This window comes from Sinohyriopsis cumingii, chromosome 15 (genome assembly GCF_028554795.1).
Source record: "Sinohyriopsis cumingii isolate HCF-2022 chromosome 15, ASM2855479v2, whole genome shotgun sequence".
Classification (NCBI taxonomy): domain Eukaryota; kingdom Metazoa; phylum Mollusca; class Bivalvia; order Unionida; family Unionidae; genus Sinohyriopsis; species Sinohyriopsis cumingii.
In genome coordinates, this window is record NC_142975.1 from 32,652,595 (window position 1) to 32,670,263 (window position 17,669).

Consider the following 17,669-nt stretch of genomic DNA (forward strand, 5'->3'; position numbering starts at 1 on the left):
AAAAACTGTCCACTTCAGGAAGGAGCCTGACTTTTCAGAGGCCTTAAAGCGGTTGGAACAAAATCCTGACTGTCAGGGTCTACCTATGATCTCTTTCCTACTTCTGCCAATGCAACGAATTACACGGCTTCCTTTATTGGTGGATGCTATATGTCATCGGCTGGAGCCTAGAACTGATAGACATAAATCAGCAACGAAGGCCCTTGAATTGTTGAATAAGGTGAGCTTTTTTTTGGTATGATAGTCCTTGATGACATTTTTCTTACAGGCATCAGAGCCTATTTTACTTTTTTATATGTTGGAAAAAATATTTTTTTAAATATTTTATTTGAGATATATTAATTGAGGAGCACATTCATTATCCTTCCAATCAAGTACTCCCAATCTAAAAAGACACTATCTTGCCAATCAAGTGCTCAAAATCTAAAAAGACATTCAATATCCTGCCAATCAAGTACTCCCAATCTAATAAGACATCCACTATCCAGCCAATCAAATGCTCCCAGTATAAAAAGACATTCAGTGTCCTGCCAATCCAGTACTACCAGTTGAAAAAGACAGTCATTATCCTGCCAGTAAAGTACTTCCAATCTAAAAGGACATTCAAATCAAGTACTGCCAATCTAAAAAAGACATTCACTATCCTGCCAAGCATGTACTCAGAATCTAAAAAGACATTCAATACATCTTTTGACTTATTTTAGCAACAGAGTACTAAAAGATCATCAGCTTGTTAAGGCAAATGTCAGAATACTCTGGTCTCTCCATCAGTTCAGTGATTGGCAAATGTCAGAATACTATGGTCTCTCCATCAGTACAGTGATTGGCAAATGTCAGAATGCTCTGGTCTCTCCATCAGTACAGTGATTGGCAAATGTCAGAATGCTCTGGTCTCTCCATCTGTACAGTGATTGGCAAATGTCAGAATGCTCTCTCTCCATCTGTACAGTGATTGGCAAATGTCAGAATGCTCTGGTCTCTCCATCAGTACAGTGATTGGCAAATGTCAGAATGCTCTGGTCTCTCCATCAGTACAGTGATTGGCAATCCGATCCATAAATTGTCAGTTACGGTTGCCTCTTTTGCCTTGTCAGCGTGCTTTTATTGAGATCTCATCAACACTGATCCACTTTTTGCCATTTCATAAGTAGAAGGATTCCTTGGAGTTTTCTCACCTTTGAGGAAGCATAATCCAAACCATTGGTTTTTATATATAAATATTGTTCCGTGATCATTGTAGACATTTTTAGCACTTCAGTTGTCCAGCTTTCTCAGTTCATTGTTTGATAAAATAGTTGGTGCCATGTAAATGTGGACTATAGGACTCACAACTCATCTCAAAACTTAAGCTTGTTTGTAATTTAATTATTTATCACATATTAAGTAATCATTTATTCCATGTAATAAGATCTTATATCTGGCAGTTTTCTTCATTCATATCATCCACCTCACAGTAAGGTCAGTATGACACTTCACTGATTTTACCTCTATGCCATTGCTTTGATTTCTCAAATTATAGGTATTAACAACAATAGGCAGCATTAAGAGTTTGGGGTGCAACAGTTCCAGCTAGCTGTGAAAATAACCATACCTGTATTACTTGTGCTGGATGCAGTTTGAACCATACATGCAACTTTCTCAAACCTTTCTGAGGAAAGATGGGGAACTGTTACAAACCAGCAAATGACCCAGATGAATGAGGGAGTTGAGAAAGGCAAGGAAAAGGCTATGGACACCATCAGTATTGCTGCAAATGCTGCCAGTTCAAAAGAAAATTTGGCAATTTCTGATACCATCTCACAAAGTAACAGCTCTGCCATTGTCCCGTAGTGACACAACCAGAACTTATCAGCACAGCACAACCTATTAGGCCAATACTGACAAGGTATGGTGGCACAACTGGACCAGTCATGGATATTCCATTATCACAGGCAGACACTGTTAGTGTCGATGGTTACCTTTCATGGGCTGCACTTGACAAAAGTTGACCATGGACCATGTCTATTCCATCTCTGGTACAGCCTTTACCTATGCCTTGGACTACAGAGACTGGGTACTGTGATCAATTGTCTTGTTACACCCAGTCCCAGCCCTAACATACATCTAACATACAGTCACACTAGACCTGCTCAGGACAAACAGCGTAACCAGTACTGGATTTTGTGAACCAACCCGTACAATCCAGCACCAGATGCAACCCATACAGTGCAGTATCGGATCCATCCATGGAAGTATCACAGACCAGCAACAGACAGGTCTATTGCCATAATGGCTCTATACCTCTGCAGCATTCCTGGTATGAGCCTTGGACATTAATGGCATGCATTGTGAATGCCTGGAGACAACCATATCAAAATATAACTGAGATCCAGTCTTTTTTATGACAACTTTCTTGGACAGCTCAGTCATTTCAACCTTCACAGTATGATGCACCATTATCCTGCTTGTCCAAGTGCATAGGTCATTCATAACACCATAATCTTTCTTCCTCGGACCATTGATATCCAAAGAAGTACTCCCACTTCTAATATGACATTCAATATCCTGCCAATCAAATACTCCTAGTTGAAAAAGACATTCATGATCCTGCCAATCAAGTACTCCCAATCTAATCGGCGCCACTGTCCTGTCAATGAAGTACTCCCAATCTGTTAGGACACTTACTATCCTGTAATCAAGTACTCCCAATCGAAAAGGACACTTACTATCTTGCCAGTCAAGTAATCCCAGTCTAAAAAGACACTCACTATCCTGTCAATCAAGTATTCCCAATCTAAGAAAGACATTCCTGATCTTGCCAATCAAGTACTTCCAGTCTAAAAAGACATTCACAATACTGCCAATCAAGTACTTCCAATTTAATAAGACAACCACTGTCCTGCCAATCAAGTACTCCCAATAAAAAGACATTCACCGATGCAGGTGGAAAATGTATATCCTGCCTCCAGAGTTATGTTCTCCTCTGCCTCCTGCGCCAGTGGCAACATATTGAATTGCCACATTAATTAATCCTAAGGTCATCATTCTTTCAAATAACTTCAGTGTAGTTGAGTCATTAACATCTACCAAGTGTTAGCAGAACTTTTCACCATCAACTGTCAGCCCAGCTTCTGACAAGACATACACAAGTTTGTCTCACTGATACATCATGTTTGTGGTATTGTCAACAACTTCTGTGCATACGGACCAGAAATTCTTCATCATTTCATATTAGCTGATTCAGAAGCCAAATAGATTGGATCCATGCTTGACATGGTCTTAGTGGCTATATTTCAGTAATCTGAACACAGCCTGGACCCATACACATGGGAGCCAGTCTTTCTGTGGAAATATACATTGGAGCCAGCCTTTCTATTGGCTTGTGTATTTAATGGAACGGCATGAAACTTTCTGTCTAATGCAGTAGCTGTGCTACATCTTTTAACTTGCATCTCACAGAGATGCGTTGTTAGCCACTATCTGTCCTGTGTTATGGGATTTTGACAGGTGATTTTCTTCAGTTCCACATCCCAAGTTCACCACATCCCAAGTCCACCACATCCCATGCCAATTCAGTATCCTAGCAGACTTGCCCTGATTGTATTCAACTGGTTCATGCTGAATGGTCTCTTCATCCAAATATTTACCCTTCGGTGTTAGCCTCTCCTGGATCTTCTTAAGATGTGGTGGAATGTCAAGCTCCCTGACTTTCATCTCAACAGTCTTAGATATGAAAGCCTGAGCATCCGATGCCCTTTGCCTCAGTAGGAACAGGCTCAATACATACAGTAAATAAATGTCTTTTACCCAACCCTCTAATTCCCACAACCTAAATGCAGTATCAGTTAAGCCTGATTGCTCCCCTTGAGTGGGAATAAGCATGAATCAATGACCTCTTGAACCTTCATGCAGAGAATCACTGAAGATTCTTCACATCTGAAACAACCATGAATACTGGTTTTTCATCTGAACTCATCAATTTTGAGCTGTGCACCTGCTTCATATCAAATAATCGCTCAAAAGAAGAAACATTTCACTGAACAATTGAAAAACAGAATTGCTAGAGCAAGAAGGCCAACAACATTAAAAACCTGTGACACGAAATGGAATTTTCTTCCAGTGGTGTGAGCAGAAACATATCTCTCCTTTAAAAGCGTCAGTACCACAGATTGCTAATGCCTTCATAAGTCTCTTCAGGGAAAGAAGTTAGGTCCCATCGCAATCAAGGCTGCCATTTCACATTATTTTTCAGATATGTTTTGCCATTATGAAGAAGGATATTTTGCAAGAACAAACCTTCCAATCTTCTTGCAGATTTTGACTTTTCTTGACTGAAGGTCCTTTGCCCAAAATAAACTCGTCCCTATTTTCTTATATGGGTGAATGAGACACTGTGTAGCGTCTCTCTTACAAGACTTACTTCCTAGTCACTTTAGCAATCAGTAAGAATCAGTGAGATGCATTCCTTATTGCTCAACCCAAACTATCACCAGATCTGCCATGATGGTTGGTTTCTCTCATGACACACCCCTGTTTTCATTGCCCAGAACAGATTCCTTCAGATTGCAAACAGGTCCATTGTCATAAAAATGCTATCTTCTTTGTCCCTCTTTGTCTTGGGGGCATCTGCAGGACTTCTGGGCTCTGTAGCAGTACCTCAAACATACTGAGCCAGTCATAAGAGGGACATTGTTTCTTCTTACCACTCAAGAAGGAAAGGATGATATTTATGCCTGCACTCTATCATCATGGATACAACTGATTATTCAATCACCATAAAAGGAGCTATCAAATTCCAGATGAATTCATTGTGCTTATAGGCTCACAAAGTTAAGGCAGTTGCCACTTGCATAGCATTCCAACTGCTCTGTAACTGGTACCATCCAGGCAATGGAATGGTGGTCAGATATGGAATTATCTAGCTTTTATCTTCGAGGCTTTTTGATCATAAGGTGATGTGATGTGATTTGAAATTTTTACGTAGCTTTAGCAATTTTTCAGTCATATCGCTACGATGTCTGCAATGTGGCAGTTTATAGTGATGTCTAGCACTGGGGCATCATGCCGCAGACATGTAGCATGATGTCCCATCCAGTCACATTATCCTGACACCGGGCCGACCAGTCCTAACACTAACCTCTTAATGCTGAGCGCCAAGCGAGGCAGCTGTTAGTACCATTTTTGTAAGTCTTTGGTATGACTCGGCCTGGGATTGAACCCACGACATCCTGCATCCGAGGCGGACGCTCTAACCACTTGATTATAAGGGCTTAATTTGACCTTTTTTGAACCTATGTCAATAGCACAACAGGCCAGATCATTCTGCAGCAGTTATGCATATACCATATGCCAGTCATGCATATACCATATGCCAGTCATGCATATACCATATGCCAGTCATGCATATACCATATGCCAGTCATGCATGTACCATATGCCAGTCATGCATGTACCATATGCCAGTCATGCATGTACCATATGCCAGTCATGCATGTACCATGTACCATATGCCAGTCATGCATATACCATATGCCAGTCATGCATGTACCATATGCCAGTCATGCATATACCATATGCCAGTCATGCATGTACCATGTACCATATGCCAGTCATGCATGTACCATATGCCAGTCATGCATATACCGTATGCCAGTCATGCATATACCATATGCCAGTCATGCATATACCATATGCCAGTCATGCATGTGCCATATGCCAGTCTCCAGTCCATTTCTCACATAAAACTTTAAGGGTCTACATTTACATTAGGAGACCAGAGACCAGTTCCATGGTAAGAGGATATAACTACCTCTTACTCTTTACAGTTTTCCTGGTATATTATAATCGGGTTATCATTTGACGATGAAACCAATTCTTTATTGTATATTTTTGACACCATTTGCCTGATCATAATATACACACACACACCCAAAACCCACCTTGCAGTTGCATCTGTAGAAGAACGTGAACATCTGCTTCAGCACTAGCTGATGATTGATGGGATTCAGAACCAGTTCTCCCATCCAAGGGCAGACAACTTTAGTCTGGTTCCACCTCATCAGGCAGTAGACCTTTAGCACATTTGTTGCTGAAACAATCCAAATGTTGTGGTGAGCATTATCTTTAGTTTGAGAGGGATGAATTTTCAAGGTAGTTTAGTCCTAACATGCTATGAATAGGTTTGTATTGTCAAAACCATTTTTTTTAAATAAAATGTTTTCTTATGTAATTTGCAAGTTGAGATTAATGACTTGTGAAATAATCTTTTCTAAGATAAACGTAGATGACACGCAACCTTTAGATCTCATTTTAATGAAACTTTGCCTTTTTTAAATCTTAGAAGATTTGGTCCCTTTTTTCACTATGCTGGTGAGGACCAAACTAAAACTTTGTGAAATTTAATAGATGTCCAAAGTTGTAAGGTCAGTGTCAGTGCTACAGTCAAAAGATATAGCTGTGGTCACCTTTCCTTGATTATTTATGTAGTTATTATGAGTTTTTGTACTGTGACCCGAAAACAATTTCACCTTTAAATTAATTATTGTCCAAATCTGTTTGTGTACTGTGTTGTCCAGGCCTATTGATGTCTTTGGCTATAATGAAAAAAACCGAACAATAATTTAGCGGAACTAAGGTCATCAAAAACATCTGTGTGGTGAATTAGGCTAAACCACATAACTAGTGACGAGCACAAAATACTTCTTTTCCTTTTGATCTATGGACTGCTCCATTGGCCTAGTGGTTAGAGTATCCACGTCAGATGCAGGAGGTCATGGGTTCGATCCTCGGTCAAGTCATACCAAAGGCTTATAAAAATGGTAGGTACTAACATCTGCCTCACTTGGCGCTCAGCATTAAGAGGTTAGTGTTAGGACTGGTCAGCCTGGTGTCAGGATAATGTGACTGGGTGGGACATCATGCTACATACCTGCGGCATGATGCCCCAGTGCTAGACATCACTATAAACTGTCACACTGCAGACATCATAGCAATATGACTGATTTTTTTTTAAAGCTACGTTAAAAATCCAAATCACACACAAACACCTTTTGGTCTATCGTTTTGGTCAGCATATGAGCATTATTGGGAAATTAATGTTTTTCTGCTTTTAGGACCAAATAAAAGTTTGTGGTCAAAGTATAGTGACCACCATAGCTGTGTTCCACTAACTTGGCTCCTTTTTTGCCTATTTATGTGTTTTCAAAAGTTAAAACTTTGAAGATCTTGCTATCTTCTTCATTTTTCCAGCAGTTAGGAGCCACAGTTGTAGAGTGGATAGAGTGCCAGACTTGTAACCAGAAGGGTGCAGGTTTGATTCCAGCTCAAATTTAATTGGGATGGGCCTGTGCATTCTCTTTGGGCAAAAGTTTACTCCATTGCCATGGCACAATAAAACCTTTCTTGCATTGATGTACCATTAAACATCTATAAATGAATGAATCATTGAACTAATCAATCATTTTCCTGCAGTTGGTGAGACGTTGTAATGAAGGTGCCAAGAGAATGCAGCAGACAGAACAGATGTGCCTTATAGCCAAGCAGCTTGACTTCAAGGTTAAGGTGAGACATTTAGTGCTTTACTGGAAAGATGGACGTTAAGGTTAAGTTGAGTTATGTATTGCCTTATTGCCAAGCAACATGGCTGCAAGGATAAGTTGGGAATGATATACCATATTGACAGTCAACTTGAATTCAGGGTCAAGGTGAGACATGACATGCATTATTGCCAAGCAACTTGACTCTAACATCAGGGTGAGACATGATATGCATTATTGCCAAGCAACTTGACTCTAAGGTCAAGTTGAGACATGTACCTTATTGCAAAGCAACTTGACTTTAAGGATAATGTGAGACATGGTGTTTCTCAGTGCCAGGTTAATTGACTTTACGGTTAAGGTGGGAAATGATGTACCTTATTGCCAAACAACTTGACTTTAAGGTTATGGTGAAACATGATGTACCTTGTTGCCAAGCAATTTTACATTTAGGTTAAGGTGAGATATGATATGCCTTATTGCCAATCATCCTAACTTGAAGGATAAGATGATATATTTAGTGCATTATTTTCAGGTAACTTGACTATTTTAAGGATAAGGTGAGATATGATGTGGTTTATTGCCAAGCAATTTGACTTTAAGGATAACGAGAGACATGATGTTGATTTTAAGGATAAAGCGAAATATGTAGTGCCTTATGGTCAGGCAACTTGACTTCAGGGTTAAGTAGAGACATGTAGCATGAAACTATTTTTCTATATACAGTACTCCCTCATTATAACACCATCCATCGGAGCCATAAAGTATACTGCCTTGTAGTGAGACCACCTTATAAAGAAGTATATATTACATATCATTTTACTATCACTTAATGAAATGGGATTGATGGTCATGCTTGCCTTGTAACAGAAACCATAGTGAGGAATAACTGTATATAAGAAAAAAACATAAAGAAACAAATCATGAAATCTTTCTTTCATAACACTATCTGTTTTGTTCACACCGATGCATGACAGTACAGAGATATATATATATATATATATATATATATATATATATATATATATATATATATATATATATATATGCATAGTGTTGCACTATGAGGATAACAGCATTGTGGGGATTTCTGCAATTTCTTTGCTAAAGTCGCCCAAATCTTGATTTCTGTTTGCCCGTTTTAGTGATTTTAACTCTAAGAATGATTTAAAAATTGACCTATTTTTCTTTAATGCATGTCTGGCTACTTCTTTGTTGGTGCTAGAATAGCCAGAGTCACCATTGGTGATAAAATATTTAAATGTGAATTCATTTCCATCTTAAAGTAACCTATTTGTCAATGATAGCATTCAAGGATAATGTTATAGATAGTAGTTGCTGAGTTGCAATGTAGAGTCACTTTTCTGATGTTTGTGTAATGTATTTTGAGGGTTGAATTAACAAGAAAAAGGGATTAAATTTCCTGTTTGAAAAATTTCCAGAAATAGACAGCTTGACATTTAATTAATAAATTATTAGTTAACAATAAAAATAATTATGAAAAAATGAGAATTATTATAATAATTGATGGTAGGTACTGAGAGAACATGAAAGTTAAATGAGTGCAAGATCCAGGATGGAAAATTGCAAAGAGCAGATCTTGTCACTTGTTTGGCAATACAGATAATCAAACAGTTTCTTGTCACTTGTCAGGCAATACAGATAATCAAACAGTTTCTTGTCACTTGTCAGGCAATACAGATAAACAGTTTCTTGTCACTTGTCAGGCAATACAGATAATCAAACAGTTTCTTGTCACTTGTCAGGCAATACAGATAAACAGTTTCTTGTCACTTGTCAGGCAATACAGATAATCAGACAGTTTCTTGTCACTTGTCAGGCAATACAGATAATCAATCCAACAGTTTCTTGTCACTTGTCAGGTGATACAGGTCAGGTGATAGAGGTATTAAATCCTGTTTGTTTTGTTTGTAGGAATTACTCGTGCACTTAATATAGCTCCTGTTGCAATAATGTAAATATCCAAGGAGAAGATTACATGTATAGTGAATGCAGGCCAATAGTTCAGTGACAAAACTGTCAATGCAAAAAAGATTGTCTCATTTTGTTTTTCACTGTTACTAGTGCATTAAATACTGTATTGTAGCTTTCTTTGTCCCTTTTAAAGTTAATGTGTCTTCACAATTTGTAGAAGACTGTCTTTTTCTCTATGGTGCAACACAGCCTTTTTTGTCTTCCAGGAAATTCCTCTGATTTCTGCTTCCCGGTTTTTAGTAAAGCAAGGTGAAGTTGGAAGAATTCGCAATGAATCCAGCAGCAGACTTCCTTTTGGGAAGGGCAAGCCATCCAGACAGAATCTCTGCCTCTTCTTATTCAGTGATATCATGCTGATTACAAAGAAAAAGAGGTAGGACTAAAAACCAGTCTGTGCTAAAAAACATTAACTCTGTCAGAGAACATCCTTTTAAAATATTGTTTGCTATTTCTTAGTTTGGTGATTTAGTTCCAAGACTAATCTCTTTACTTAGCTTTTGGAAAAAATATGTTGTATATTTTCACTAATTAAGTTTGTACATTCTCCAGAGCCTTGATCCAATTATGGTGACACTTATTTGTCATTTTTAACATTGTATACAGACAGGCCATTGACAGAATAAAATACCATATTCTTCTTCCATGACTCCATAGATACCAATGCAGTTTTAATATTGTATACAGACAGGCCATTGACAGAATAAAATACCACATTCTTCTTCAGTGACTCCATAGATACCAATGCAGTTTCAACATTGTATACCGACAGGTCATTGACAGAACAAAATGCCATTTTCTTCTTCCATGACTCCATAGATTCCACTGCAGTGATCCTATATAATGGCTAGCTGGAAGACAAATACATTATTGATGATGTAGCACATGTCAAATTATTTACTGATTTGTGTACTTATAAACCCATCCAGTATTGCCCTGATTTATATACCAATAAACCCATCCAGTATTGCTCTGATTTATATACCTACAAACCCATCTGGTATTGCCCTGATTTATGTACCTATAACCGCTCTGGTGGCCTAGTGGTTAGAGCGTCCGCCTCGGAAGTGGGAGGTCGTGGGTTCAAACCCTGGCTGAGTCATACCAAAGACTTACAAAATCGGTACTAACAGCTGCCTCGCTAGATGCTCAGCATTAAGAGGTTAGTGTTAGGACTGGTTGGCCTGGTGTCAGGATAATGTGACTGGGTGGGACATCATGCTACATGTCTGCAGCATGATGCTTCAGTGCTAGACATCACCATAAACTGCCACACTGCAGACATCGTAGCGATATGACTGAAAAATTGTTAAAGCAATGTTAAAAATCCTAATCACACACACACACACATGTACCTATAAACCCATTAGTATTGCCCTGACTTCTGTATCAATAAATCCATCTGGTATTGCCCTGATTTATATACCTATAAACTCATCCAGTATTGCTATGACTTATATACCTATAAACCCATCCAGTATTGCCCTGTATTTATATGACATATAAACCCATCTGGTATTGCCCTGATTTATATACCTATAAACCCATCCGGTATAGCCCTGATTTATATACCTGTAAACCCATCCAGTATTGCCCTGTATTTATTTGGCCCTAAACCCATCCATTATTGCTCTGATTTATATACCTATAAACAATGCACAGATTGAATCGATATTGATATATGTATCACCTACTAATGGTTTCTGATTGTGTATGGTTATGTTTAAAAGCATTCAGAACTATTGTCATGTAGAAATTTTTCAGTGGATCTGTATCATCTATTTTTGAGTGTGTAACATCATTGGATCTGTATCATCTATTGTTAAGTGTGCAACATGAGTGGATCTGTATCATCTGTTGTGAGTGTTTAACATCAGTGGATCTGTATCATCTGTTGTGAGTGTTTAACATCAGTGAGTCTGTATCATCTATTGTGAGTGTTTAACATCAGTGGATCTGTATCATCTGTTGTGAGTGTTTAACATCAGTGGATCTGTATCATCTGTTGTGAGTGTTTAACATCAGTGAGTCTGTATCATCTATTGTGAGTGTTTAACATCAGTGGATCTGTATCATCTGTTGTGAGTGTTTAACATCAGTGAGTCTGTATCATCTATTGTTAAGTGTGTAACGTCACTGGATCTGTATCATCTATTGTGCGTGTTGACATCATTGGATCTGGAAATCTACACCATCTCTCACATCTCCAGATAGTACAGCACAAGTGTGCAACATCAGTAGATCTTGAAATCTGCATCATCTCTCATGAGTGTTTGACATTTCCAGATAGAGAAGCATGCGTGTGTGCCATCAGTGGATCACACCCGAGATGATCTAGTTCTCCTGGTCAGTTGACTGTACTTAATAATGTGCTTATGTTCACTGAAGTCAGGTGACCATTATGGTAAACTTTATTTTATGCAGGTAATGCATGTTGACAGTAGAGACATTCTTATGATGTTATTAATAAACAAAATGTGTCAGCACAGTGAGAAGTATTTTCGCTAAGCATATTTCAAGCACACTTCAGAATTGAAAGTTATTGCTCACATTTTTTCTTACATTATCTTTTCAGCAATACACAGTATTTGGTTATTGACTATGCAATGAGAAATGCCTTGATGGTTGAGTGCATTGACAACCCAGAGAAATCTCGTTATCTGCCAAATGGTGTGCCAAGTGGAACTAAAAATGTGTTCCTCCTGGTGTTACTAGAAAATTTTATGAAGAAACAAGTGGAAATGGTGCTTACTTGTGCCAATCCGTAAGTATTGCTACATGTCCTAATGCCCTAGATAGACTTGTGCCGATTCATGAATATTACTACATGTCCTTGATAGATTGGTGCCTGTCTGTGAGTACTACTACATGTCCCAGGTAGATTTGTGCCAATCCATGAGTATTACTAAATGTCCTAGATAGATAAATCAGAGCCAGACTGAGAGAACTACATGTCCCAAGTAGATTTGTGCCAATCCATGAGTATTACTAAATGTTCTTGATAGATAAATCAGAGCCAGACTGTGAGTACTACATGTCCCAGACTGATCACCTCCTAGTCTTCTGGAGTTGGTGATCAGACCCTGCTTTGATCACTGGATTATATTATTGGGCTTTTTGAGTTGGTGATCAGACCCTGCTATGATCACTGGATTATATTATTGGGCTTTTCGAGTTGGTGATCAGACCCTGCTGTGATCACTGGATTATATTATTGGGTGTTTCGAGTTGGTGATCAGATCCTGCTATGATCACTGGATTATATTATTGGGCTTTTCGAGTAGGTGATCAGACCCTGCTATGATCATTGGATTATATTATTGGGCTTTTTGAGTTGGTGATTATCTCCTGCTGTGATAACCGGATTATATTATTGGGCTTTTCGAGTTGGTGATCAGATCCTGCTATGATCACCAGATTATATTATTGGGCTTTTTGAGTTGGTGATCAGACCCTGCTATGATTACTGGATTATATTATTGGGCTTTTCAAGTTGGTGATCAGACCCTGCTGTGATCACTGGATTATATTATTGGGCTTTTCGAGTTGGTGATCAGATCCTGCTATGATCACTGGATTATATTATTGGGCTTTTCGGCTTTTTGAGTTGGTGATCAGATCCTGCTATGATCACTGGATTATATTATTGGGCTTTTCGAGTTGGTGATCAGACCCTGCTGTGATCACTGGATTATATTATTGGGCTTTTCGAGTTGGTGATCAGACCCTGCTATGATCACTGGATTATATTATTGGGCTTTTCGAGTTGGTGATCGTCTCCTGCTGTGATCACCAGATTATATTATTGGGCTTTTCAAGTTGGTGATCAGACCCTGCTATGATCACTGGATTATGTTATTGGGCTTTTTGAGTTGGTGATCATACCCTGCTATGATCATTGGATTATATTATTGGGCTTTTCGAGTTGGTGATCAGACCCTGCTATGATCACTGGATTATATTATTGGGATTTTTGAGTTGGTGATCATACCCTGCTATGATTACTGGATTATATTATTGGGCTTTTCGAGTTGGTGATCAGACCCTGCTATGATCACTGGATTATATTTTTGGGCTTTTCAAGTTGGTGATCAGACCCTGCTATGATCATTGGGATTACCTGCTATGATTATTGGGATTACCTGCTATGATTATTGGGATTACCTCAAGGGCTTTAGTAATTGGCTCAAAAAGGCAAAAACCTGTATCTGAAGATGGTATACATATTTACTGAAATATTTATTTTGTGCTTATTAAACAGGAGTGACAGAGCAAGATGGATTGATGCAATTTGTCCCAGCCAGGATGCTGATGACAGTGAGAAGATATATGAAGAATGGGGTATGTACATGCATACACACAATGTACATATTACAGGCATTAAAATCTTCATGTTTTTCCTGATTTCACAGTTCTCAGATGTTTAGCATGATAAAAAAGCAGAGAATCTTGGTCATTGGAGTGAAGATTATCAGGGGTTTTGTTGACATTTTAGGGATTTCTTTGTTGCATTTTCATTCCCATGATCATGTGACATACTCTTTTTTTAACTCTCATCTGTGCCTATCATGAGACTAGTTATGATTAAATGCACTTGCTCATTAGTATCCATTAAGCCTTCTAGTTGGATCACTAATGTTCTCATTAGTATTAAATAAGCCTTCTAGTTGGATCACTAATGTTCTCATTAGTATTAAGTAAGACTTCCAGTTGGGTCACTGATGTGTTCATTAGTATTCAGTAAGCTTTCCAATTGGATCACTGATGTGCTCATTAGTATTCAGTAAGCCTTCCAGTTGGATCACTGATGTGCTCATTAGTATTCAGTAAGCCTTCCAGTTGGACCACTGATGTGCTCATTAGTATTCAGTAAGCCTTCCAGTTGGACCACTGATGTGCTTATTAGTATTCGGTCAGCCTTCCAGTTGGACCACTGATGTGCTCATTAGTATTCAGTAAGCCTTCCAGTTGGACCACTGATGTGCTCATTAGTATTCAGTAAGCCTTCCAGTTGGACCACTGATGTGCTTATTAGTATTCGGTCAGCCTTCCAGTTGGACCACTGATGTGTTCATTAGTATTCAGTAAGCTTTCCAATTGGATCACTGATGTGCTCATTAGTATTCAGTAAGCCTTCCAGTTGGATCACTGATGTGCTCATTAGTATTCAGTAAGCCTTCCAGTTGGACCACTGATGTGCTCATTAGTATTCAGTAAGCCTTCCAGTTGGACCACTGATGTGCTTATTAGTATTCGGTCAGCCTTCCAGTTGGATCACTGATGTGCTCATTAGTATTCAGTAAGCCTTCCAGTTGGATCACTGATGTGCTCATTAGTATTCAGTCAGCCTTCCAGTTGGATCACTATGTGCTCATTACTATTGTGCATTTTTTAAAGTAAATGATTTTCAGTAATCTTCAAGAAAACCCCAACAAATTCCAGTTTATAGACCTGGTACATGTAGAATGTATAACGGTAAGCAGTCATGATTGAAGCTGATGTAAATCCATCCATTGGGCCATTTAAATAAAGGCAACTAAAAGGCAGAGCAGTCAGGTATAAACTACCATTTCATGTATTACATAACTGGCTCACAACAGCTAGTGTGATATGTTTGAAGACTGCAGTGGGTGAGCTGATTGTGCTAATAGGTGAAAATATCATTAAGTGGAACAGCCCAATATACCTAAATCAAACAGATGCTAGATGCATGTAGGCAAACAAAAGTTATTAGATATCAGTGCCTTGAATGAGATTGTTTAATCCATCAGTGTCAAAGATTATTGACAAGTTCGTGAACAGTGACAACACTTTTTCAAGTCAGATTTTAACCCATATATGAATTGGAATGCATGATTATTTCAGTTGTCGAAATAGTGTTCAAGTGCTATTAATTTTAAAAGGCGATTTAGAAAGCAAAAAAAACTAAATTTCAGAACTCTTGGTTGACGGACTTTTACTTTGTGAAGCTCGCCAGCAAGAAGGGGGGGATGCATATAATTCTTTGCATAAACGGCAAACAACAAAGCAACATACATCATTCCTTTGTTAACCATGTGTTTCAAAATAGGAACACCACCTATACATAACATATTTGACACGCCAGATTGAACATTTCGATTAGTTCTCTTTATTATTATTCATTATGTTAACCTTTTTAAAATACTAACTATCAGTTGGGGGGGGGGGGGCCCGAGTGGCCAAGTAGTCTAAAGCACTAACCATTACAGATCACTACCATCTTACCTCTTCTGTGTGGGTATGAGTCTCAGATTCAGCCAGTGTGGGTATGTGAGAAAGCTTGCCAGTAGCTTATCGTGGTTCGATGGTTCTTTCCGGGTTTTCCTGGGTTCTTCCTCCACTATTTATATTGGCCGCCATATATAGCCTATTTTGTGCTGAAAAATGGCACTAAACCCAAAACAACAAGAGCAACAACTATCAGTTGACTTGTGCTTTTCATAATGATTTCAGCCATGAATAGACTGTTTGAGAGACTACATTAAACACACACTTGTGTTTGTACAGATGATTTATGCTGATAAAGCATTACCACCTGCACTGGACAGAGGTATTTAATTGTAGTACAGGCTTGTTGAATTTTAGTCCAGGCTTGTGCTTTTTTATTGTCACCAGTCCAGGGTTTGTGTCTACAAAAAAATTCTTTGAGCACTAATACGGAATCAGCCCTGTAGACTTCTTCCATTATTACCATATGTAATTGCCCTGTAGACTTCTTCCATTATTACCATATGCAATTGCCCTGTAGACTTATTCATTTATTACCATATGTAACTGCCCTGTAGACTTATTCCATTATTACCATGTGTAATCAGCCCTGTAGACTTCTTCCATTATTACCATATGTAATTGCCCTGTAGACTTCTTCCATTATTACCATATGTAATTGCCATGTAGACTTATTCCATTATTACAATAGTAATTGCCCTGTAGACTTCTTCCATTATTACCATATGTAATTGTCCTGTAGACTTCGTCCATTATTACCATATGTAATTGCCCTGTAGACTTCGTCCATTATTACCATATGTAATTGCCCTGTAGACTTCTTCCATTATTACCATATGTAATTGCCCTGTAGACTTCTTCCATTATTACCATATGTAATTGCCCTGTAGACTTCTTCCATTATTACCATATGTAATTGCCCTGTAGACTTCTTCCATTATTACCATATGTAATTGCCCTGTAGACTTATTCCATTATTACCATATGTAATTGCCCTGTAGTGTAATTTTGCTATTGCTGCCATTGCCCCTATAAACTTATTTGTTTTTTGCTGTATGTAATTAACCCTGTATACTTTTGTTATTGCTCCAGATGCCTATGTAGACTTTTTTATTATTGCTATATGTAGTTGCCCCAGTATACTACATGTTATTGCCATAATTGCCCCTGTAGACTTGTTTTCTTATTGCCATATTTCTTATTGCCTCTGCAGATTTGTTTAATTTACCAGTATCTTTAAATAAGACATGTTAAACTAATTTTTTTTTCTTTTCCCAGATTGCCCTCAGGTACAATGCATTGAATCTTTCATGGCCAGAGAACCAGATGAGCTTACACTTGAAGAATCAGATGTAGTCAACGTCTTTAAGAAAATGCCTGATGGTGAGCCTTGACACTTGTAGATGGTTTGGAACATAGATGACATGTTCACATTACATTTTTCATGCCACTCAGATGCAAATGTTGCCCTATATAAATAAACAACAAAAAGCAGAGAATGTTAATAAATGAATTTAATTTTAAAAGATCTTAAACAAATTGTTCCCATTTATTCAGAGTAAGTATCAGGTAAATGGATGATTGATGTAACAAAACTTTAACCATAGACCATTCAGACCTGTTATAATGTCATCTGATGTAGGTTTGACAGTCACATGAGATTGCAAAACTATTAAATCATGCTTACTTGTTGCACAGTCAAAAAGGTTCTGCACAAAAGACAATAGAACAACAATAGTCAGAAGTAATGCAAAGCATAGAACAACAATAGTCAGAAGTAATGCAAAGCATAGAACAACAATAGTCAGAAGTAATGCAAAGCATAGAACAACAATAGTCAGAAGTAATGCAAAGCATAGAACAACAATAGTCAGAAGTAATGCAAAGCATAGAACAACAATAGTCAGAAGTAAT

The 17,669-nt window shown here is 38.1% G+C and overlaps 1 protein-coding gene across 3 annotated transcripts in view; it reads left to right on the forward strand.

Annotated features, from left to right (window-relative positions):
* The window catches only part of LOC149781515 (uncharacterized), a 169,443-nt gene that overhangs the window by 140,562 nt on the left and 11,212 nt on the right, over positions 1–17,669 (forward strand). For all 3 annotated transcript variants that reach the window (XM_089935596.1, XM_089935598.1, XM_089935597.1), the window contains exons 14-19: positions 19–220; positions 7,450–7,539; positions 9,716–9,882; positions 12,082–12,270; positions 13,768–13,847; positions 17,034–17,138. In XM_089935596.1, coding sequence (XP_089791722.1) covers positions 19–220; positions 7,450–7,539; positions 9,716–9,882; positions 12,082–12,270; positions 13,768–13,847; positions 17,034–17,138 — 833 coding nt within the window. The remainder of the gene's footprint in view (positions 1–18; positions 221–7,449; positions 7,540–9,715; positions 9,883–12,081; positions 12,271–13,767; positions 13,848–17,033; positions 17,139–17,669) is intronic.